Source organism: Phymastichus coffea, unplaced genomic scaffold (assembly GCF_024137745.1).
Source record: "Phymastichus coffea isolate CEN01 unplaced genomic scaffold, Cenicafe_Pcof_1.1 PCOF00153, whole genome shotgun sequence".
Taxonomy (NCBI): domain Eukaryota; kingdom Metazoa; phylum Arthropoda; class Insecta; order Hymenoptera; family Eulophidae; genus Phymastichus; species Phymastichus coffea.
The window spans coordinates 406,404-429,190 of record NW_026706964.1 but is presented as its reverse complement, the minus strand read 5'-3'; the positions used below and the strand labels follow the sequence as shown (position 1 = coordinate 429,190).

At 33.9% G+C, this 22,787-nt stretch overlaps 3 protein-coding genes and 1 long non-coding RNA gene across 7 annotated transcripts; all 4 read left to right on the top strand.

The window, feature by feature from the left end:
- Window positions 1–127: 127 nt before the first annotated feature.
- On the top strand, window positions 128–940 carry LOC131672564 (uncharacterized). The gene is made up of 2 exons (XR_009302631.1): window positions 128–362; window positions 594–940. It is a non-coding gene; the product is annotated as an uncharacterized LOC131672564 (long non-coding RNA).
- Window positions 941–1,107: 167 nt separating this feature from the next.
- LOC131672547 (maestro heat-like repeat-containing protein family member 1) lies at window positions 1,108–7,688 on the top strand. Its single transcript, XM_058949846.1, has 18 exons — window positions 1,108–1,424; window positions 1,506–1,651; window positions 1,746–1,954; window positions 2,019–2,185; window positions 2,249–2,543; window positions 2,616–2,819; window positions 2,898–2,988; window positions 3,064–3,216; window positions 3,278–3,912; window positions 4,050–4,383; window positions 4,449–4,606; window positions 4,686–4,770; window positions 4,840–5,470; window positions 5,539–5,732; window positions 5,802–6,194; window positions 6,272–6,940; window positions 6,999–7,168; window positions 7,248–7,688. Exons 1-18 carry the CDS (start codon window positions 1,379–1,381, stop codon window positions 7,435–7,437), a joined length of 4,770 nt encoding a protein of 1,589 aa, XP_058805829.1. The 5' UTR covers window positions 1,108–1,378; the 3' UTR covers window positions 7,438–7,688.
- A 3,528-nt stretch (window positions 7,689–11,216) lies between these two features.
- Window positions 11,217–12,861, top strand: LOC131672558 (L-xylulose reductase-like). The gene is made up of 4 exons (XM_058949865.1): window positions 11,217–11,340; window positions 11,399–11,828; window positions 11,904–12,052; window positions 12,231–12,861. The coding sequence occupies exons 1-4, from the start codon at window positions 11,289–11,291 to the stop codon at window positions 12,332–12,334; spliced, it is 735 nt and encodes a 244-aa protein (XP_058805848.1). The 5' UTR covers window positions 11,217–11,288; the 3' UTR covers window positions 12,335–12,861.
- A 3,523-nt stretch (window positions 12,862–16,384) lies between these two features.
- LOC131672575 (ATP-binding cassette sub-family G member 1-like) lies at window positions 16,385–22,728 on the top strand. Of its 4 annotated transcripts, none has more exons than XM_058949902.1 (13): window positions 16,385–16,541; window positions 17,495–17,615; window positions 19,326–19,443; window positions 19,509–19,692; window positions 19,759–19,904; window positions 19,975–20,213; window positions 20,285–20,490; window positions 20,546–20,714; window positions 20,781–21,037; window positions 21,113–21,267; window positions 21,332–22,175; window positions 22,445–22,509; window positions 22,589–22,728. In XM_058949902.1, the coding sequence occupies exons 2-11, from the start codon at window positions 17,558–17,560 to the stop codon at window positions 21,525–21,527; spliced, it is 1,728 nt and encodes a 575-aa protein (XP_058805885.1). In that variant the 5' UTR covers window positions 16,385–16,541; window positions 17,495–17,557; the 3' UTR covers window positions 21,528–22,175; window positions 22,445–22,509; window positions 22,589–22,728. The 4 variants fall into 4 exon arrangements, with proteins under 4 accessions (XP_058805885.1, XP_058805884.1, XP_058805886.1 ...); XM_058949901.1 differs by having other exon boundaries at window positions 16,403–16,465; XM_058949903.1 differs by having other exon boundaries at window positions 16,453–16,473.
- The last annotated feature ends 59 nt before the right edge of the window (window positions 22,729–22,787 follow it).

Below are 22,787 nucleotides of genomic sequence, written 5' to 3'. Positions count from 1 at the left end.
TATTGTCAATCACAATATATACTCGAATTTCTGCCAGCTTTCGTAGATAATACAGGATTATATTTTGCCATTAGTTACCTCAAATGATTAACGTTTTAAAAATTGTTCTGTAAAAGTTTGGAAAATTCGAATTTTTACGGAGCAGACGATAAGTCGAGCGTCGAAGATCGATTGTTGAAACCAAACGACTTTCGAGCATACGGCGAGAGTTGTACAAGAAACCATAACCTCAAATTTTTCCATTTCGAAACTTACGAGGATACATTTAAGCAATTTATTTTACAATCAATTTTGCAAATAAATAAACAAATGGCTAACGTTAAGAAATTCATTCGAAACGTCTACTACGACTCATTCAAGTGGTAAGTTAAACTGTTAGTTGATGTCGTATTTTAATTAACATTTGTTTAAATATAAATTATAATAAAATTATAATAAAGTTGACTTTTTAATTTCATCTTAGTGAATAATAATATAAGTATTTTTTATACTACTTTTCTTTGAAATTGTATAGTTGCGCTATAATATAAGTCTTTGATAATTGCATTAAACACCCGTAACAGTTTTATTGAATCGATGCATTGATTTTTCAGGTCTGTAGTCAAAAGCATAGGAATATTTGCTCTGGGAGTGAAAATAGCCTTGGAGTGTAAGGGGATGGATCTGATGGCAACACCAAATATATGAATAAGTTCACTTGAGACTACTTAATAACTGTAGATGCTCGTGAATTGAAAAATTTTCCTTTTCAATTAAATACTTGCGATGTACATATGACGATAGGCATGTTTCTCCTAAACCCATCCCTTAATTACTTGTTTTCTATTTGTTAAGTTCAAATATGTACTCATAGTTACATTCAGTGTGTTGTGATTATTTTCATGCGAAGGAAAGATATGTAATTTAATTATGAGAAGAAATACAAACAAAATTTTTACAATACTGTGTTTTAAATTAATTATTAACTTAATAATGCTATTTTCAACATTGCACTACAGTTTGTGGGTGGCATGATATATGTATATATTTTTCAGAATGATAAGGAACAGCTGAGCTGGAGAGTTTATAACCTTAATTTCGGACATTTTTGTTGTGTTGTATTGACAGTCTAGTCTTGGATGCATAACTACTATACGAGTATTGTTTGCAATATTTTGTTACGTTTTGTTACATTAAAGAATGTAATAGTTACTACACAATTAACGTGTAGAAATAAGAGTAATTTAAATTGAAAGACTTAATTACAATTTGCTGATGCAATATTTATTAACATTGTATCTCTAATCAAAAGCCTTGTTAGTAAGATCTACTTTGTTAATCATTGTTCTTATATTGGATTGAAATAACACTAAAAGAAGATCATACTAAGTTATCAAAAATGAAGGATGAAGATGAAGCAAACAACTCCAAATCTGAGCTTTCAGGTAAAAAAGAATCAGGAAACTATAAAAGTTAAGACTATTATTTCTTTATACATTTTCTAAATAACTAAATACAATTTCCAGCTGTTGTAGGAGCTCTATTGGATACCCTGAATGATAAAGACGAGACTGTTAATTTATCTGCTATTGAGTCTATTAGAAAAATATCCCAAAAAAATCCTGTTCTTGTTATTCATGCTGCTGTTTACTTTTGGGAGATGCATCGAAAAGTTAATTTTTTTATTTAGAATACTGTTCAACGATATATTATTTTATCAGACCCTATAAATAATATTTATGTCTTGATATTCCTTACTTATCTAGATGTCAGAAACACATCTAATAGCCATTTTGAAAATGATGACAGAGGTTTGCCAAAATTATATAAAAAATTTAGAAGATACTTTAGCAACAACTGTTGCTGATTTAGCATTGGTTGAGCTAACTGGCCATGCCAGTGAACAAGCTTTGCAATTGATTGTAGCTTTGAGTAAAACTCAATGCTCACAAGCTGTGGGAGCATTAATTATAAAGTAGGTTCATATTGATTTTATAAAAATTATGCTATTGTATGACTAAATAATTAATTTTTTTTAGGTTTGAAACAAATGTAACACCATATTATGCAATTATACAAGCTTTAGGAATGATAGCTGAGAAAAACTCTGTAGGAATATTACCTTTTATAAAAGTAACACTAAGTGTTTTAGTGCCACTATTACATGATATGCATGATGACAAATTGAAATTAGCATCCACATTCAGTTAGTATTTCAAGTAGAAAGTACACCTTTCATTAATTAATTGATATTAATGATTATTTTCAGCTTTGGGGAAATTAGCAGATGCAATCAGTGATTGCCTGACAAATGTTGAAGTTATAAACAATACTAGTTTAAGCAAAGATATTTTTTATGATGAACTTTCAATAGCTTTTGATATTTTAATTTATACATGGCTAAGAACTAGCAAAAATTTGAACTTAACAGAGTATATTTTAACATCACTTGCTTCGATTTTAGCCTTATTTCCTAATGCTTATGATGAAAAGGTAATTTCCAAACTTACTCCGACATTGCTTAATCTTTGTAAAAAGCCTACTACAAGATTAGCTGCTGTAAGGTTGGATATTTATTCATAGAATAGTAATGTTTTTTAATTCTGCATGGTAATCTTTGTATTTATTAATTTTAGAGTACTATCATTGATTTTAACTGCATCGACTGATGATGTAAAGGAACTTTTAAAGCCTCATTTGGAACAAATTCATCAAGTTCTTTCAGAAATAGTGAGCATTTCTCCTTTTGATGTAACAAGAGATGTACTACTGGCTCATTATGAAGTTTTACAATGCTTTCGTGCAATAGTATTGTTGTATCCAGAGGAAGCACTGGAAAAGTTAATTGAATTTAAAAAAATGATTTTACGTTATTTTATTTTTCACTATGACATTACCTTTCATTCATTCAATTTCAGAACCCTACAACAATTGAAGTGTGCAAACTCTAATCAACGTTCAAGATCTTTAGTTGTACTTAGGCATCTTATTAATACTTTGCCACCAGAGGTAATTGCAATTTTAGGAGTAGGCGATAATGCAAAAGCTAATTGACTTATTTCGAAAAATGATTTAATTTTATAGGATGAATCAGCTTTACAAAGAATAGCATTGAGTCTTCAAGATTCATTAGGAGACGGTAGTACACGCCAAGTTATAGGCGCTATCGTTGCTTTAGCTGCAAGACCAACATTTCCTCTTCTGCCATCTCAAAGAACTTCGTTCATTAAATTCATGGTAAATTTTTAAATGTCAATCCTGAACTCACTAGATATTTAATTATTAAATTACTTCTAAGGTATTACATTGTGGCTCTAAATCCGAAGAAGGTGAAGCCTGCGAGGAAGCTCTTCACCTTCTCTCGAGTACAGTGGACGGAGCTGAAATTTGGTTGTGGCCATCTTTGATCAAAGCTCTAATGGATCAAACGTACGTAGCTTCAGCAGTTCCAATACTCCGGGCATTATCACCTTTAGCGGTCAAAATAATCCGGGACGAGAACAATCTATCAAATGAGAAAGACTTCCAGAGTATCAAAGTCTTTGGTCGCTGCTTAGAACTTCTTGAAGATGACAAAAAGCGCTTGGCCGTTGTAACCTTCCTCCGATGTGCTGCTCCACTGCTCGGATACCAACTGAAACCTCAATGGGATACTAAACTTCTTAAGTTATCCAAGTTCCTTGAACAGAATACCGAGACTCTGATTGACGCTGAAAAAATTTTGATTTGGGAAGAGAGAATGGTTGAGTTCTTGGAGGAAAGCGTAGCCCTCGAAGGCGACGCTTGGGCATTAAGGCTAGCAGAGGAATTGGTTAAAAAAACTATTACTCCTTCGCTGTCGATTTTTATCGCTGCTGTTGCTAGCAGTGCTGCACATATCACTCTTTTGATTGATCTTGCTAGGACGCACAGTGTTAATGCTACTGGTCAAAGGTAAGGATTCTTAAACTGCACACAGATAGACTTTGGTAGTTTTTTAAGAGTTAACAATTTTAATACTTGGAAAGTATATAATTTCATTTCAAAAATAATATAGTTTTGTTACTTGTACTATTTGCCTGCAATTATAGCCCCGTAGCCGGCGAATACGCACGAGCAGTTGGAATCTGCGCGAAGCATCATCTTGAGACAGTTCTATCACTAATCGAAGAATTCTGTCACGTGGAGGATGCAAGGAAGCAACCAGTGCGCCTACTTGGCCTAGTCAAGGATACAAAAGCTGCAGCAACGAACGAAGCAGCCAAAGCTGGATTACTTAAGTCTTATGCGGAAATTACGCGGAGAGGCGATGCTGCAATTTTATTTCCAGCTTTGGAAAAACACATTTTTCCATGGATCATTCGCCAACTGAATGATTGCAAGGAGATTAGTACTAAGGGAGCTGGATTAATTGCTATAGAACAGGTGATTGTCATCTACATGGGTGTGGTAAAATACGATAAAACTTAATGTGATAATTTTTAATACAGGGAGCTGGAGCTGTGCATCCAAATCGATTGGCTGGTTCGACTGGTTTTAGAGTCAGAGGCAGTGCTCTGGCTACTCTTTTAACATTGCTCCAGTCGACTGCGGGCTACAGACCATTGCAACTTTACCCTTTGATTTTGAAAGCAATTATCGCTTTGCTGTATCCTTTGTCATTAATAAATTATTGCACTACAAATAGCAAACTTTTCGAAAAGGATTCTTAACATTCGTGAATGCAGTAAAGTACCTCCAGCGCTAACTGACGACGAAAAGGTAGTTCTTCTCGAAACTACCATGGACAAAATTATAGCAGCCAGTTCCGAAGTAAAATTCAAAATTATGAACTTAACAATTAAATTTCGAGAAAATAACTAACGTTTACGTATTGTTCAGATCGCAGCAATGAAAATGCCGCAAGTGATGCAGCAAGTGATCGAAGGTCTTGGCACGATAAGCAGCGAAACGGTTGTCGACTCGGCTGACACCTTAGCCGTACTCGTGGACATTCTTTTACCTTGGATGCAATCGAAATCCTCGGCTGAACGTCGCACTACTCTTCTAGTTCTTCGCACGACCCTTCGCTCCTATCATGATTCTCTAAAGTATACTTACCCGGGAGGGAAACTTGAACCAGGAAAATTACTCGGTAGATTTCTTGCCTGGAGTGCTGATCCTGATCTTGCGCTTCGACCGCTGGTCGTCGATTGTGTGTCTCTGGCATTGAATATTGGAGCAAGACATCGATCATCCGTGCCGGATAATTTGAATCATCTGAATCAGGATTTGAGCGAGTCGAAAAGAGTCATCGTTAGCGAGGATACGAAGACGATGTACGAGGGCGTGAAAAGTTTGGCGACGAGTGCCTGTGAGAGGGTAGCTGGAGGCGAACTCGTTAGTCTTGCTGAGGGCTTGGTCGAAGGATTATTGTGCAGAGGAGAGGGTGGCGTTGCTGCGGGTATTGCTCTGACAGAGTTGTTTAAAATTAGAGGATTTGACATTCCACGAGCCAACTTATATTTAATTGGTAATTGCAACTCTTTTGACTGTAGAAAGATGAAAAGATTTTTGTAGCTTGTGGATATGATTTTGCAGATAGCATAATTGCGCAAATGAGACAAATGGAGAATGCGAGTTGCAAGAAAACAGCGGCTGCTGCCGTTAGGGCACTAAGTACGTATCATTTGCAAGAAGTTGTCGAGCATTTGTTGCATCAACCGTTGCCGTTAGATCGCGGATCGAAAGAGTGCTGGAAAGAGTTGGGAAAGGCTGATGACATTGGATCGCAGGTATACTGCTGCTCACAGCGAATATTCACAATAATAAAACAATTCCTAACGGATTCGCAACGTTTTCAGACTTTGGAATTGCTGTTGAAGAAACTGGACAACGACAATCTGCTTGTCGACACCAATTCGCCAACAAATAAACGAGATGCTGACAATAGCAAACGTCCGACTGCGGTTTTCTCGTCCTTAGCAGCGATTGTAGCGACTGGTCAGCTTTTGAGTTCATCAATACCCGAAGATCTAATCAAACGGCAGTTGTCTGAGTTACTCGCTGTTTTGCTGAAGTACTTGGCTGGATGGTTACACGCCGATCCACCGATGTCGATCGTTAGCACTAAGTTTGGTTTTGTACCGAACCGTGAGACCTGCAAAATCGTGCCGCATCAGGAAGTGTATAATGTGCTGGTCAAAATTTTGAATATTATTAGTATTCAAGAAGATCCCAATTTGTCGACTGAAACTGTAAGTATGAATAAAAAAAATTTTGGATGAAGCTGAGCCATCGAAAAGTTTGAGCGAAAGAATCTATTCGATTGTAGGCATTTGAAGCAGAATGTGACGCCGAAGAAAATCTCGTAGCAACGGTTCACACGGTTGTGCAGTGTCTCTCAAAACGCGCCAACGTCTTGGAAAATCTCGCGAGACATTTAGGCAAATTGGCAATGAGTACCCTGCCCGCCCAGAGGGTCGTTGCAGTAGCATTCTACTCGGAATTGATCGGCAAAGTTAATTGTGACGTCGTTTGGCTGGACGCGATTATCAACACTTTACACGAAGCCAAAGCTGACTCGTTTTCGCTAGTTAGGAAATTATCTACTATCGGTCTTACGAGAGTCGCTTATTTAGACTCAAAGCAGGTCGACGAGTACTTCGATAGTTGTCTTGCGTCTCTGTTAAACGGTCTGGAAGAGCCCTTGAATGCTGAAGGTAACAACGAAGTAGTTCTAGAATCTCTACGTGGGCTATCGGTTATCTTGACCGTGAAAACGGAGAAGCCAATAAGTCCACGAGTGGTTTTTACATTAAGGACTTTTGTTGAGAAAGACAGTTGGGAAATGCGGCTTGCCGCAATAAGTGCCTTAGGAGCTGTTGTTCGAAGCTGGCAAAGGTTTGTCCTCTCACCCGACGACGATGTCACTGATCATCTTCTAAGTTGTATTCCTTGTCTGACTATCAAGCTAGAGGATAATGTTCACGCTGTCGTGACGGTGAGTATTTTTCTATTGTTATAGTTGCAATCATTCCATTGTGTTTATCATCAATCAGGCTGCGAGACAAGTGCTGTACGACTCGGCGTATCTTATGCAATGCAAATCACTAGCACATATCTTGAACACGCATCTTGCGCCGAACAGTTCACTGAGTATCGAGAGTTTTTTGAGAGAGTTGATCAACTGCATGAAAACTGATCTACCGCAAAAAGCTGAGGAACTAAGGTGAGATGTTTATAATAATACATTTTATGGAACATTTTCACTATCTAAATACTGTGCCTATTTCACATTTGTTTCATAGAAATGCCGTTGTGAGAGGATACTCACGATCCGAAAATCCAGTGATACGAGCAACGTCAGCCCTAATCTTAGGTTTGTTTGGTGACCCTCGACCAGAAGACGTCCAAAGAATGCTACAACTGTTGCGTGATAAAGAAAACTTTGTCAGAGCTCGTGCTGCTCGAGCTTTGGCTCTGTGTTTTACACTCTGAAATATTCGATAAAAATCGTGCAATATATAGCGGTTGATGAATTTGTAAATTATATATAAATTTTTTTTCTACATAAAATATTACTAAAGTACTTTATATTCTATATAGATGTCTCATATATCTGATGACGATATCAAAATTGAATTCATTAAGCCTCATAGTATTTAAATTGCAATTATACGTACGTAAGAGAGGATTTATAGAGTTTATACAATATATACCAGATTATTATTGTAATATTGATTTGGAAATGTTCGTACATATATTTTATGTAAAACATTTGCAATAAAACTAATATTAATTTGTAAACATTGAATTCTTGAAAATTAAGAAACGTCATTCATCAGACTAGAATAGTTCTTAACATCAGGAAAGTCAAGTAATATATTGACAATAAGAAGATACAAAACGATCTTTTCCGTTTGAGCTGTTAGTGTTTGCATCAAAGTTGGCACCAAACTTCACTATTTAACACAAATATTTTTATTTCGGAAAGTTCCAAAAATATTACAGGGTTTTATACAATAATTTATTTTAAAGTCGATATTACTGTTTATCGGAAGCACAAAAAATACGTCTTAGTAAATTTAGAAATAAATGTAAAAAATATTGTATTATATAAACAACATTTAATAATTTTTACGACCTTATTGATAGTTATTATACTCAACATAAATCGTAACTTAAAAATGAAACATTAGAATCATTCTTAATGAGACTCAGATACATAATTAATTACATACGTAGGTTTAACATATCCCAAAAATTAGAGCTAGCATCGCTCCACAATTCTGCAGTTAAAATCTTGTTTTTATTGCATTTACGCGAAATCAGTTTATAATGTACATGACATGAAAGATTTTTTAATGTGTATGTGTAACTTACCCTGCGTTGGCGCATATACATCGCGAACCGCTTTTCACTAATCAACAATAATTTTAACGCTGTAAATGACACCCACAAAACAATTATTTTTAATCGATCAATTTGCATCTTGTACTCGTAATAATATTAATATTATAAAACTCTTTTAACAACGATTTTTTGAAGAATCATTTCGAAAATCGATTTTCTAGACTTTTCAAGAATTGCAAAAAAGAGCCAAAACTAAAATTGTTATATAAAATAAGATGAAGTCCAAATCACTATCGAAAATTGCATTCTTATCAGAAATTTTTAATTATTTTATTTAGCAATAAGCTACTGATTAACTGATATCAACCACTGACTTATAGAAGAAACTTATGTTTGTAACAATTGTATACAGATATTTACATAAATACTTATAGGTACTACAACTTTAATTTGAAAAAGATAAAAAGTGCTTAATACTAGTAATATAAATACAATATTAAAAATAAAATTAAAATTGATCTTAATTAATTCATCTAGAAGCTTTTATACATTCCTTATTATATCTATTTTTTTAGTTTTTATTTGACAATTTTTTTATTATCATATAAAACTTTTACTTCTTCGGTTAATCTATTAAATATTTTCATTGAAATAATATAACTAATGTTTTCATTTCAAATTAAAAATAGCTTATTCAATAATAAATTTTATAAATACGTTTCCATAACTAATTAGTCTACATATTAGCTAAAACTAAACTGTAACTTTGTACATTATTTATTAATTGAATATAAAAAATCATAGACATTGAAAAAGAAAGGTAAGTAAACTGAAGGAAAACGGGAACGAGATTAAACATTAATTCGTATATTTTACAAATATAAATAATAAGTGAACGTCACGGTTCTTCGATTATAAATAAAAGAATGTTTTAAAATCTCCATATAAATCATCAGTCTTCAGTCACATAAAAGAAGTATCAATGTATGATTTCATTTAGTCTCAGAATTCTACGTCTATTTCAAATTGCATTCTGACATCCGTAACAACTAATCCGACAATAATAAGTATCGGTAATCGAAATCGTGATCTCCAGCCAAGTTTCAGCATGAAAAGCAAAGCCCGATGAAATGTCCCGCCACACCCTAGAAAAGAATGCACTACCATCTCGTACATGGGAAATGAACTATTTGACGCTGCTGAGATGGTGTATATATCTGGCCTGATTCAACAAATAAACATATTTAACATATTTCATTTGAATAACTTTTTTTATCTCTATAAAGTATATTTCCTATAAACTTATGAAACTCAAATGCTCTTTTACAGAGCACTAAAACGACTAGTCACTACCAATGATAAAATACCTCAAATTTTACTGCAATAGGTTAATTCGTTCCTGTCGGAAATCTGTTTTCTACCTGCACCTCCTACCATTTTAGTAATCAATAGGTTTACTATAAAATGTTTTCACTAGTAACAGAACCAGCAACTTTTCACATATGTCATATAAAAAAGGCTCAAGCAGTAATGTCTACAAATTTACGCAAATCCCGTACGCCGAGGTTTGTAAACACCATAAACAAACACACACATGCGCGCGCACGCATTCGCTCGTCTGCATGTGCGCGCAGGCCGCAGAGTAGTGGATTTATGTGTAAAAGTGACATTTATTAAGTGATAGTGATTTAACTGTTAACAGTTAAAAAATTCAACGAGAATTCGATGAAAATTGATCTGGAAGAATTATAGAAAAACTGCGCATGATTGTTAAGGATAGCAGAACTCATTAATAATTACACACAATTGAGATTTTGTTAATAAAAAAATTCGAAAATAAGTTGAAAACTCCCAGATCGATTGAATTTGCGTAGCTTTTTAATTTAGTTTTTATAACTAAAATTGAATGTGTTGAATCGTTAGGAAAAAAAAAATACTTATTATATATATTTTGTAATTACAGTGATACATGCACCTGAATGATCTGTTGGTAACGTAGACTGAACGTAGTGAGGTACACTAGGTACCTGTAATTTCTTCAAATTCATTCTGACTTTCCAGATGATTTCTTGCCAAAGCGTATAACTATAAAGATTATTGTTTTGTTTGGCTTTAGGGGTTTTACAATTATTTGTAAAAGTTATAAATCAAAGTAAATAGAAATAATTAAATGATACATAAATGCTATATATTTATATGTTACTGTCAGAATAAAATATAAAATATATATATTTACAAATGAACAAAAGTTTCTTGACCATATAGCATTGATTTTTTTAGTTTTTTCGTACTCATAATTACTGCGTTCATACAGTAAAGTATCATATACTACCATGCTGCGGCCTTCCGCCTTTACTCATTTTTAAATAAATTATGTATGTACAAGACAAAAAAAAGTAACAGAAACGTTTTAAAAACGATTTGTTGAAATGTTAAAAGCAACAAATATGGCCAAATGAAAAATATTTTTTCAAGAAATGGTTTGATAATTCATATAAATTATAAATTATATGGGTTATTCGGTGATTTGAGTCGGGTTTGACCGTTTGCATATTTTCTATGTTATATTATAAGATTTTAGAGACCATTTTATTATTCACCTAAATAAGGAAGTTTTTTTTTAAATTATAAAAAACGCGGATCAAAAACAAAAGTACGATGAACACCTAAATCGCGTTTGGAGATTGCAATGTATATCTGCAATTACGAGCAAAAGCATTGGGAAAAAATAGATTATCTGTTTAGTGACTTATAGTATATATGTACGTAAGATTTGCAAGTACTCGATGATTGGCACAATCGTAATCATTCGACGAAGAAAAAAATTATCGGTTTCCCGATTCACAGCTGGTATTTTAAAAGTGCGCAGTGAATTTTTAATATAGCTGCAGTGCTGATTGATTGTGATAGTGCTAGATGTTTATAAAGAAACTGTAGTTCAGATTTTAGTTGCTTCATGTTGCCTTGATAGTAGCTGACACGTACAGAAGTTAAATATGAATATCAGTTTTGAAGGCAAGCGTATTCTTGTGACGGGAGCTGGCCAAGGTATCTTATTTTGATTTGCACATTATTTGAAAATCCAAACTGAAACGATAACTTTCAGGTATTGGTAGAGAAACAGCTCTCCGACTTTCGAAATTCCGAGGAACAGTGATTGCACTTTCAAAAACTAAAAAGAACCTCGAGTCGTTGGTTATAGAAGACCCGAAAATTCATACGATTTGTGTCGATGTAGCGAATTGGGACGCTACGAGAACAGCCATCAAAAATGTTTTACCCATCGATTTACTTGTGAATAACGCGGCAATTGCGATTTTGACTTCTTTTCTCGATGTTAAGCCCCAAGATTTCGACCAGATTTTTAATGTTAATTTAAAATCAGTCATAAATATTTCACAAATCGTAGCCGAAGATTTGATTGAACGACAAGTCTCGGGTAGCATCGTTAATGTGTCATCGGTGGCAGCTTTAGTGGCAATCAAAGAACGCGCGATTTATGGTTCCACCAAGGCAGCTTTAGACATGTTGACAAAGTTTGTTATTACAGTTGAATGTGATTTGACTGTTCTTTTACCAAATTGAGAGACTACGTGATAAATTGTTTACAGAGTTATGGCTTTAGAATTGGGGCCTCATAATATACGTGTAAACACTGTCAATCCAACTGTAGTAAAGACAGCCATGGGCCAATCAAATTGGAGTGATCCAGAAAAAGCAGCTACCTTAAGAGCCAAAATTGCCTTAGATCGCTTTGCTGGTATTTATACACTGATTACAAAATGTTCATCTTTTTCACGCACATTATCATTGCACAGATTTCAAGCTAATTTTAAGATAATAATACTGCATTTAAGCTTAGAATTATGCAGTAATTGACACAACTGAATCAATATATTTATTTGTAAAATCTTAATCAGTTGTCTTTATCTATACAGAACCTCACGAAGTGGTCGATGCAATAGTGTTTCTTCTAAGCGATAAAAGCTCGATGACAACAGGTGCTGCAATTACTGTCGATGGGGGATACACGACCCAATAAATAACAAATGTTTTATCATTGAAATTTGTATGATTTGACAATATTTATCCGATTATTGTAATTAGATAACAAAACGATCATAGTCATAAATAAAAACTCATTATAAGTGATAAAGAAATTGGAAAAATCAGTGAACTTGTTTTATAACTTCAACGTTAGATTTTATCTGATGATACACGTAAAAGCTCGATTAACTTTGCTTTCTTTTCATCAAGATATACTGAACTTGATTACAGAATTATGTAAACAGTATAAATATAAAACCGATGAAAATGATTTGAAGTCAATATAATAGCAATGGTAAAGTTAATGGTTCTGTAATAAAGTTACAGAACTTTTATGAAATAAATTATCAAATTTTAATTTGACAAATAAGCCTCACTTTCCACTTTCATAAATTTAAGTTATACCATCTGTGCAAATATTTTCACTACATTGACTATGTCAATATCGAAAAATTACATTATTAAATCGTTACTAACATTGTTTCGGGCATCGTAAGCAAGACGTTAACAGTTAGCGCCAAATAAAACCACTGTAAACATATTTGCAAAGTCGTCCAACACGTTTCTTCCTCGACGAAAGCATAGCCTCATTTGCATGTGCCGAACAAAAAACACCTGCTTCGTTTAACCACGATTCCAATGTGTAACAACAGCACGATCATTTAATGCTCACAAACATCTTGATTTAAGGACTTGTTCAATATAAACTTGTCTTAAAAAGTGGTTGTGAACGAAGTATAGATTCAAGGTCGATTTTTTTTCGATCGAACGTCAATCGAATAAATTTACGCATACTCACTTATAGATGCAATAATCACAGACAAGTAATTTTGACCAAATATCTACGGTGGTTTTTAACCTGGAGAACTTAACCCACTCCCACTTTGACTATCCGCTGCTGACGAATTTGCGTTAACGGATACTTTGGTTGGCCTTAAGTATCTGACTTTATTTTTTTTTCGAATTCCATTCATAACTTGACTAATATTTGAAATGATTTTAATAGATCCATAAATTTAATAGATAGCATTTAAATAAATAGCAATGAAGAACAGTTAGTTGACGTTCTTTCGACAATATACAGCATGTGCAACTTTTACTTATCAGCCAGAAACCTATTAAGAGTTGAAGCTTATCTAAAGCTAAGAGGTGAGCTTAGGGAAATAAATGAATAAAACAAAGAGAAAATCCACGGAAAGTTACACTCAAACAAAAAGTTATGCACCAAAACACGATATTATCCATATAAGTAAAATATTTATTTAGAGGCCTGCAATAGCTCGGTCGGTAGGGTGACGAACTCGCACCCGGTAGGCCCGGGTTCGATTCCCAGTCCCTGCTGATTGATACAAGCACCACTGAAAAAAGTTTCATGTGCTTTGTTCTCAAACACATTGCAAGCCTCTGTCGCTCATTAACACTGATGGAGCATAAATAGAGCGACGTTAAATAAAAAAAAAAAGTAAAATATTTAATGATAGCATTCATTATTTAGTAATAGACTCAGAAAAGCTTCCAAATTATTATATAATAATAAGGTATCAGATATAATCTTTCAGGAATATAAAAAATCTGTTTGTACCATATTCTTCAATGTTTATTAATGTTTCTTTTCAGTAAACTGAAAAATTCGACTATAGAAAGTACGACTCACAAGTGAAGGCCACACACACAGACCACCACAGCGAATTCAGCCACCGATTAATGCGAGAAGCTCAATTTGATGAAAGTAGCGGGAAAAATTTGAGGAAAGTAGCGAGGGTGCAGCTGTGAGACGTAGCACGAGAATTCACCAGCGAAAGCTTGCCCGCTAGATTGCATTGCAGTGGATGGAGGCGCCGATCGCAGCATCAACGGTCAAGCCACCAAAGTATGACAGAGTCGATCTAAGCTTCGTCGTGGATCAAGTGGCCAAATAAAATACAGACAAGCGAACGACCAATTTCCGAATTCAAAGTCCAGAGTTTAGCACGTACGCCTGAAAAGAGAAGAGAGGCGTTCATTCATAACAATCGGTCGGCTTGTGAAATTCAGTGTAGCATGCTAGAGAGGGAGGCCTCGCTACCTCACGATTGAAGCAGCAATCCCGAGCTTTTTCAATCAAGCATAGAGTTCAGGAATTAGCATTGCACTTGCTAGGAATAATAAAATAGTGCATTTGACAATTTAAATGTTTTTATTGATTACATACCCTGTTCTCCTAGCGAGTAAAATCCAATATTATTTAGTTCAGTTTAACGAACTGCTGAAGTTTGAATTTTTTTGGAACAAAAGTTAATTGACTTTTTTAATGTATTTTAGATTGAAGATTACAATTTTTATGTTGGCTCAACTCGAATTACCAACGTAGATATTTTACTTAGCACTACGAAAGATATAATTACAAAATTACTTCTTCCGTGATGCTAGAAAAAAATAATAATTACTAAAGAAAGCAAACACATTTATTGGTTTTTTACAATTATCTTCCTAAATAACAAAAACAATATAAAAAGTTTTATACAAAAACTGTAGGCTTTAAAATGACACGTCGAATTATAAAATCATGATTTGTTGAATGTGATGGTGTAACGCAGAAAACTCAACTGTTTTTTCGCATTTTTCAATATTCACACGGTTATTCCCTCAGATAAAACAATGTGCAGTGTGTTAGTGCGTGGATCTCCACTCTCTCGAAAGTTGTGCTAATATGAAAATCGTAATCATCAGCTTAAAATAAATTAGAAAAGTAAATTAGCACCTTAGCCTAAAAAAATTCGGACTTCGCCAGTTCGTTGACTGGATTATATTAATCTGGAATCCAAGTTTACTCAGCAGTGGTATTAATTTGAATGAAAGTTTGAAGAAATATTTACAAATAATGGAATATTTTTGTATAACGGTTAAAAAGTAAAGATGTTGCTATTTCGTAGATGAGTTATGGGTTTCGATGTATGTTGGATTAATAAAAAAGCTATTCAACGAAAATTGCTGATTCGGTTGTTTTTATTCTCAGTTTTTTTCCTGTAAAAAGCAGAATATCCGATCATATTTTCTTATGTAGGATTAATGATTTTTTATTTTTAATAAAACGTGTTTAAGATTTATATATTTTATGTTACTTCTTTGAAACCTTTATTTTGGAATTCTTTGCTTGAACTTATTCTTTAGGTAAAATGCTAATGAAAGAAAGTAGTGAATATGTTGTATTTTCATGCAGCGAGATAGTGTTTATTTTGTTATCAGTAACTATCCATAGATTCGTAACAATTACAACTGTCTAGGATCACCATCTAAAATTCTGCAGTTTATACATTGTAAAACGCCAGTGCCACAAATCAATCGACGAAAACTTCTATGTTTTATAAAAAAATCGTAAAGTTGCGTGTTTGTCAAATTATTTATTTATTAGTTAATATATGAAAATTATTACTTAATATGTAAAATAGACTATGTTCGTTTAGTTAGATAACGATACTTATAAATGTTGACTTGCATAAAAAGGATGCTTTAGATAGTCATCAATACGGTACATGTGCATTATGAGGTTACATGAAGTTTTGAACAAAAATGAAATATTTATGATTATCTGAATTTGTTAGTGAAAAAGTATGGAATACAGTCAAACAAAACTTTTGCATTATTTAGGATCGTAAATAGCTATAAGACGGTATCAGCTGTTGAGACAGCTGATTGAAATGAAAGTTAATTATATTAACAATTTTATATGTATCGAATGTACACACTTACATAAAATGCAGCAAATTCCTCAAATCATGAAAATACGATTTGCTTTAATCTATATGAATATTTACGTTCTCTGAAAGAAACTATATCTCACTAATGTAATAAATTAATCAAATAAGTTTTTTCCGTTTGGTCTGGAACGTCAAATTTTTTATCAGTTTTCTCATTATTTTTGACGTTATACCTGAACTGTTTTTCGCTGGATGAATATAGATAAACAATACGTTGCTTCTACGTCCAAGGACTCATTCAGCAAGAGCCACTGACTGGGTTTTTTTCGCGTGCAAGCATTTACCGGCCAGATCCGTGCACCAATCGTTCCGCAGTCATCATCCCGTCGCACAAATGACACGACGTACTCTGCAGAACGTTTTTTTGAAATTCTAATTTAATGCAGAATGTACTCAAGTGAATTTATTAAATTATTATAGTCTTTCATATTCGACTTTTATATTTATATTGATTGAAACTGGGCGGTAAGAAGAAAAATTTTTCTTCATACCTCGTTCGAAAGTACGCACATTCTCAGAGCAGCTCGATTATTAACAGTGTTGCTCCATGCCTGTGAGTTTCATGGAAAAATTACCAACAATTTTAATAGTTTTTGTGTGAATGTTGAAAAGTGAGACAAGAAGAAATCTACATTATTCTATAACTAAACGTTTGAAAGTAAATTATCTGAGTATATAAACTAAATCGGTTGATTGAAATAACCAAACGTTTTTATTTATTTAAAATTTAACAATTAACATTCTAATAAATATGATACTTGAAAGCTTTACAGAAATATATTTTCTTTATACTTGTTAATTACTATACAATAAAAAACTTGTTCCGTAAAAATTGAAAAGAGTATTATGCGGTTTTTAATTTTCCTGCATTTTCGATGTTTATTTTGATACCAAACCCGGGCCAGCAACACTCGTTTTGCTCATGCTGCAAATGTTGAGACAGGTATCAAAACGAAGATGAAAATATGACTTGATTTGGATGTGATGAGAGAAAGAAAGAAAATCTGAAACTTGGCGAGTGATCGAGAAAAGCGCTGAGCGAGGAGCAAAAGTTAGGCATAGGTTTTCATCTGGAAGGCAGTAGTGTGTTGTTTTTAGTTATAAATATATTATTAAGCGTACTTTCGACTAGGTATAACGAAAAATAGTATGCATAATATGGGCAGTAACTTGAAGGTCGTGAAATGCACGTGATGATGCCCGAGGCGAAGCTTCCGTATCATCACGCGCAGTGCAGGAACCTCAAGCTTTCGGCCCTCGTAGTGCAATATGTACATTTGTAGAGAACGATCGATAAGTCATCATTTTGTTTTGAAGGACAATGAAAATGATAGAGTAAACAAAATTCATTATGAGCGCCGGAAGTCAATTATAAAGGATTTGCTTAGTTTCTCATATCTTTATTTTATATATATCAGTTTGAAACTGTACTCCGGTGCGAACAGAAGCCATTCGACCAACGAAAATCAACATTTCACACGATGAACATCACTTTTGCCGATCTTAGTTATTCTGTCCGAACTAGTGTGTTTACTAAAGGTTAGTTGAAACATGATCTTGCATTTTACGATTATCGTATATAATTCAAAAAATTTACATTAAAGGTTCAAACATCGTACTTGATTGATGTTTGTAGCTTTTCACAAGAAATGTTTAGAAGTTTGTGACCAGTCCATCATTTTTAACGTGTATAAACGAGTTCATCGAATATTATAATTAAAAGCAAAATGGAATCGACTTTTATGTTGATGCTAACTAGCAGGAGCACAATGTAACAAAACGCTAATGTAATAAAATTTCACCCGAAATTCCCGAACAAAAGAATGCTTTTTGAGATAGCGTTTTATTATCGCGCTCCTACGAGTTAGCATTTTATGCACGGTCAACGTCGAAATTGTATTATTTTTCTTGGCGACGCGCGTCATCAACTTTATGCAATGACATCAAGACACAAGAAATTTAATTGACTCTAATGATACGCGTGCAATGTGAACGTAAAAAATTTGTCGTAATTGTATGTACGTTTGATAGTTTACAACGGACACAATTAATACAGTTTTAGTTTTTCTTTACCTCATTCAACACCATTTTTTTACCAATAAATTTTTTCCGAGCATTTTTGTAGATTTTTATGCGAGAGATTTTAGTATAAGTTTTTTATATTAACCCATTAACGCGCGGAATCGCCTTTTTATGCACCTGGTTACTGACGCACAATTTTAGTAGAAAAAGATGCTCGTTTTCTGACAAAATTCCATATAGGGTATTTTGAGCGTGCTATTTCATAATTCGATATTAGATTTTACATGAAAATGTCAATAACCCTATCGTCTTTGCGTATAAACAAGAAAAAGTTGATTTTGCAACGTTCTTTATATCAATTTTTTTCTTGTTGCTGCTTTTGAACAAGTGTGTTACCCGCAGTTCGGATGTCTATACTCTACGAAACGTTTTAGGAAAATTTTTATTTGCCTACATTTCTAGAAATTGGTAGATTTTTAAATTACGGCATGATAAAAATTCATGATTTTTTTACTCAAAAAGTATTGTACGCAAAAAATTTATTCTGTAACAAATCTTTGAGTTATTCTATAGGATATTCTTCTGGTTTTTTTAATTTTAACCATTTTTGGAGAAATAAAAAATTTTATATATTTTAATACGAAGAAATTGTAAAAATAGTGAATACAGAATTATTTTCCGTTATATGGACGTAGTTCTTGAAGTTACAGTAACAATAACAATATGTATATATAAAAGTATGAAAAAGCGATCTCTTCAACGAAAAATATGAACTTGCGGAAAAATTATATTTCAACAAATATTTAAAATTGATTAAAGAAATGTGAACTAAAGAAAAACTTTCCAAGCAAATTTTTTATTTTTCAGAAAAAAAAGTGAAAATTTTCGCTTCGTTCGATCGGCAATATCACATAGTGCGTAATTTGTCTACTGTCTCTATAGTAGCATAATGTACTATTTCCTACCATCTTGTCAAAAACAAATCAAGCGCAATTACCTAACAAAAAAGTTGGTCAGCTGGCAATCTTGAATTCGAAACAATTTTTTTCGGATACTCTTTTACATTAAAAATGACGCGATTCATTGTCAAGCTAATAATTAAAAGACAGTTAGAAGTTGTAATTGAATCGAAAATTCTAGTTAATCAAATACCACTAACGATTAAATAACTATACACAGACATTCATTCACCAGGTAAAAAACCTACAAGTTAATTTATACTTACAGAAAGAAAGCAGTTATTATCGAATGTCTGTGGCGATTTTCGGTCTGGTGAACTTACCGCTATAATGGGTCCTTCGGGTGCTGGGAAATCCACGTTAATGGATATTTTGGCTGGAATTACGTAAGTTCCTCATTGCTATCTGGCACTGAGTCATATGCGTTATTAATTCGTAAATATCTGCTTAGGACATTGAATGTTACTGGTAGCATCCAAGTCAACGGTATCGAGCGAGATGTAGCAACGTTTCGTCGTTCTTCCGCGTACATTATGCAGGACGACAATTTACAAGTGCTACTCTCTGTTCAGGAGGCTATGGATATTGCTGCTGATCTCAAGCTTGATATTTCAACACATGATAAACAACGAGTGGTAAATGATTAAATGCATCGGGAATCGGTTTAGATAGCTCTTAAACTAATATGTGATTTATTTTAGATAAATGGAATACTCAAAGAACTAGGATTAGACGTAGCTCGACAAACCTTAACGAAATGCCTGAGCGGTGGTCAAAGAAAAAGATTATCTATAGCTTTAGAATTGATAAGTAACCCACCAATAATGTTCCTAGATGAACCCACCAGGTAGTCCTATATTTTATTTATTAATTATCAATCAACACATTGCATGACACATTGTATTATTCTTTAACAGTGGTCTAGATAGCGTAACGTCCCATCAGTGCTTTGAACTGATGAAGTCGTTGGCACGCCAAGGTCGTACGATAGTATGCACCGTTCATCAGCCGAGTGCTATGATTTTTGAAATGATCGACCATCTGTACGTCATTGCTCAAGGTCATTGCGTTTACGCAGGTAGTCCTGCAAATGTTGTCATTTACTTGAAAGGTCTTGGGCTTCGTTGTCCTACTTATCACAATCCAGCTGATTACCGTTAGTTTTTGTTCGTTAAAGAATTTTAATTGTGGTACTCTGAAGGCTCAGATTTATTTTCGTTTCGATAGTTCTGGAAGTAACAAGTGGCGAGCACGGCGACCACCTGACGCAATTGGCGAACACGTCGGCGAATGGTAAACGTCACGAGTGGCGAAAATATTCCGTGATGTCTATCGACCACAAATATGGAAGCACGATAAGTAACGCCATAGGCTCGTGGCGCCAAATAAGCACTCTGATGAGATGTAACGCGACGAAGCTTAGCAGAGACAAGGTAGAGTTGATAATACAAAGATTCGAATCCATACTAATTGTTGGATTCTTTAAAGATTCTCACGTATGCTCGACTGAGCATAAGCTTCTTTGTCGCTTTACTCACTGGGACAGCGTGTTACGGCCAGGGAAAAGACGCAGCTAACGTACTGTACAATATAGGTTTGCTGTCGTTCACCGAGCAATTCCTCATGTTCCTGTCGATGAATAATTCTCTCATATTTTGTGAGTATTTTTTCCTATCACGTATTCTTAACTATCATTGAAAATATCTATTAATTAGCTCTTTAGTTTCGTTAGAATTGCCGACGTTGAGACGTGAATACTTCAATCGATGGTACACGTTGCACTCGTATTTCCTGGCCAATAGACTCGCTGATCTGCCAATTGAATTGATCGCCATTACCAGTTACTCGGTCGTCATATACTTTTTAAGTGGGCAACCACACGATTCCACAAGATTGGGGATGTTTCTACTGTCGTTGGTGCTTGTATGTTTAGTATCTCAGGCGATTGGCCTTTTAATCGGAGCTTGTTTTACTGTCAGGGTAAGAAATAATTTCTTACATTTTTTATAGTAAAAAGAAACGAAATTCGTGAGCAATTACAATGTGAATTTGCAGACAGCGGCAATCTTAGGACCTATAGCGGTAGTTCCAGCGATGTTGCTCAGCGGATTTTTCGTGCAGCCACAAGACGTACAGCGACCACTCAAATGGCTGTTTGATTTGTCTTTTTGTAAATATGCTCGTGACGGATTGATCTACGCTATGTACGGGTAGGTATCCATAAATTTTAAATTCAAACTTTTCGTGATAACATTTTTATTTTCTCGATCAAAGGTTGGATAGACCGAGGATGGCCTGTAGCGAAACCGAATACTGTCATTTTTCTTCGCCCAAGGTTGTACTCAAAGCATTTGATGCGACCCACGTGAATTATTGGTTCTCCATGTCGGTTATGTGTGGATTCTACGTTGTCTTGAACGCAATGGCTTACTTTGCATTGAGATTGCGGTTGAAGATTCAATTTCAGTGAAAGATATATATTTCATTAATGTTGTACATACTTAATTAGCAAGATTATACAAGTTTTTTCTGTAAAACGTATTTGCATGTCGTGTGGTTGGCAAGTAAAAAAAATAAAGTTCAATTTTACATTGAATGCGCTGTGTTGATTAATTATTTGATCGTTCTTTCCAATCTATATAATTTTTATGTGATCGTTAATGAATGGCAATCAAGCGTAGTTCGCATAATCGTTTTTACTACATTAATTATTTCAATAGGAGAATTCTGAATGACAATTTGAATATTTTTAGCTTCCAAATGCAAATTTTAATACAAGTGTCAACAACGTTTTTATCACGATTCATTGCGAGCAGAAAATTTATTAATCATTCCTCACAAGATTATCGATGATGCATCAGCGCCTTTCAATATACGTCATAATATTCTGTTTTTTCCATACAGCCATTTACGTTTTTGCCGGATACTAATAATTTCAGTATCGCGCGTGGTATTTATCGTGTTTGGCCGTAGATAATGTTGTCCCCGTGTGGTGTTTATGTGCGAAATATTTGGAATTTTTTACTGCTTATGTGATACCATGCTATTTTATAATAAACCAAGCTTTTAATAAAAGGAATCTCACTTTCACCAATTTACTTGAAATTATTTTCTCAAGGTACGTATATCGATTAAAGTACGTATTCATTTTTGTATTCTATAGAAATTAAGCTTCCAAGCTGTCAAATATAACTAGTAGAAACGTTGATCGTGAAATTTTAAATTGAAATAGAAAATATAATTCACCGAGAAATGAAGAAAACTATTGCTTACTTTGGATATATATTTATTAGTTTATCATTGGATTTTATCGCAATAAAATTAGATTTATTACTGGAATCAGACTCAACTTCTTTAATTTTGAGGAAAGTTGTTTTTTTCTCACAGATAAAAAGAATTTATTATCAAAAATTTCTGGAAACTTTCGACCAGGGGAACTCACTGGGATCATGGTACCAACAAATTCTGACCAAACTATATTAATGGATGTTTTAGCTGGATTTATGTACATTGGAATGTAATTATTTTCAGATAAAAATTTCATTAAAAGGATTGAATTTGAAATTTCTTCGAAAAACCACAGCTCAAAAAAAAATCAGCTTGTCATTCTGTAAATATGGCTTCGAAGAGATTATAGATAGCATTTACGGATAAATAATTAATAAACCGTTGAATTCCGTACTTAAATTAATGAATACTGGTTTATTTGATTGAAGGTCTGTTACATTAA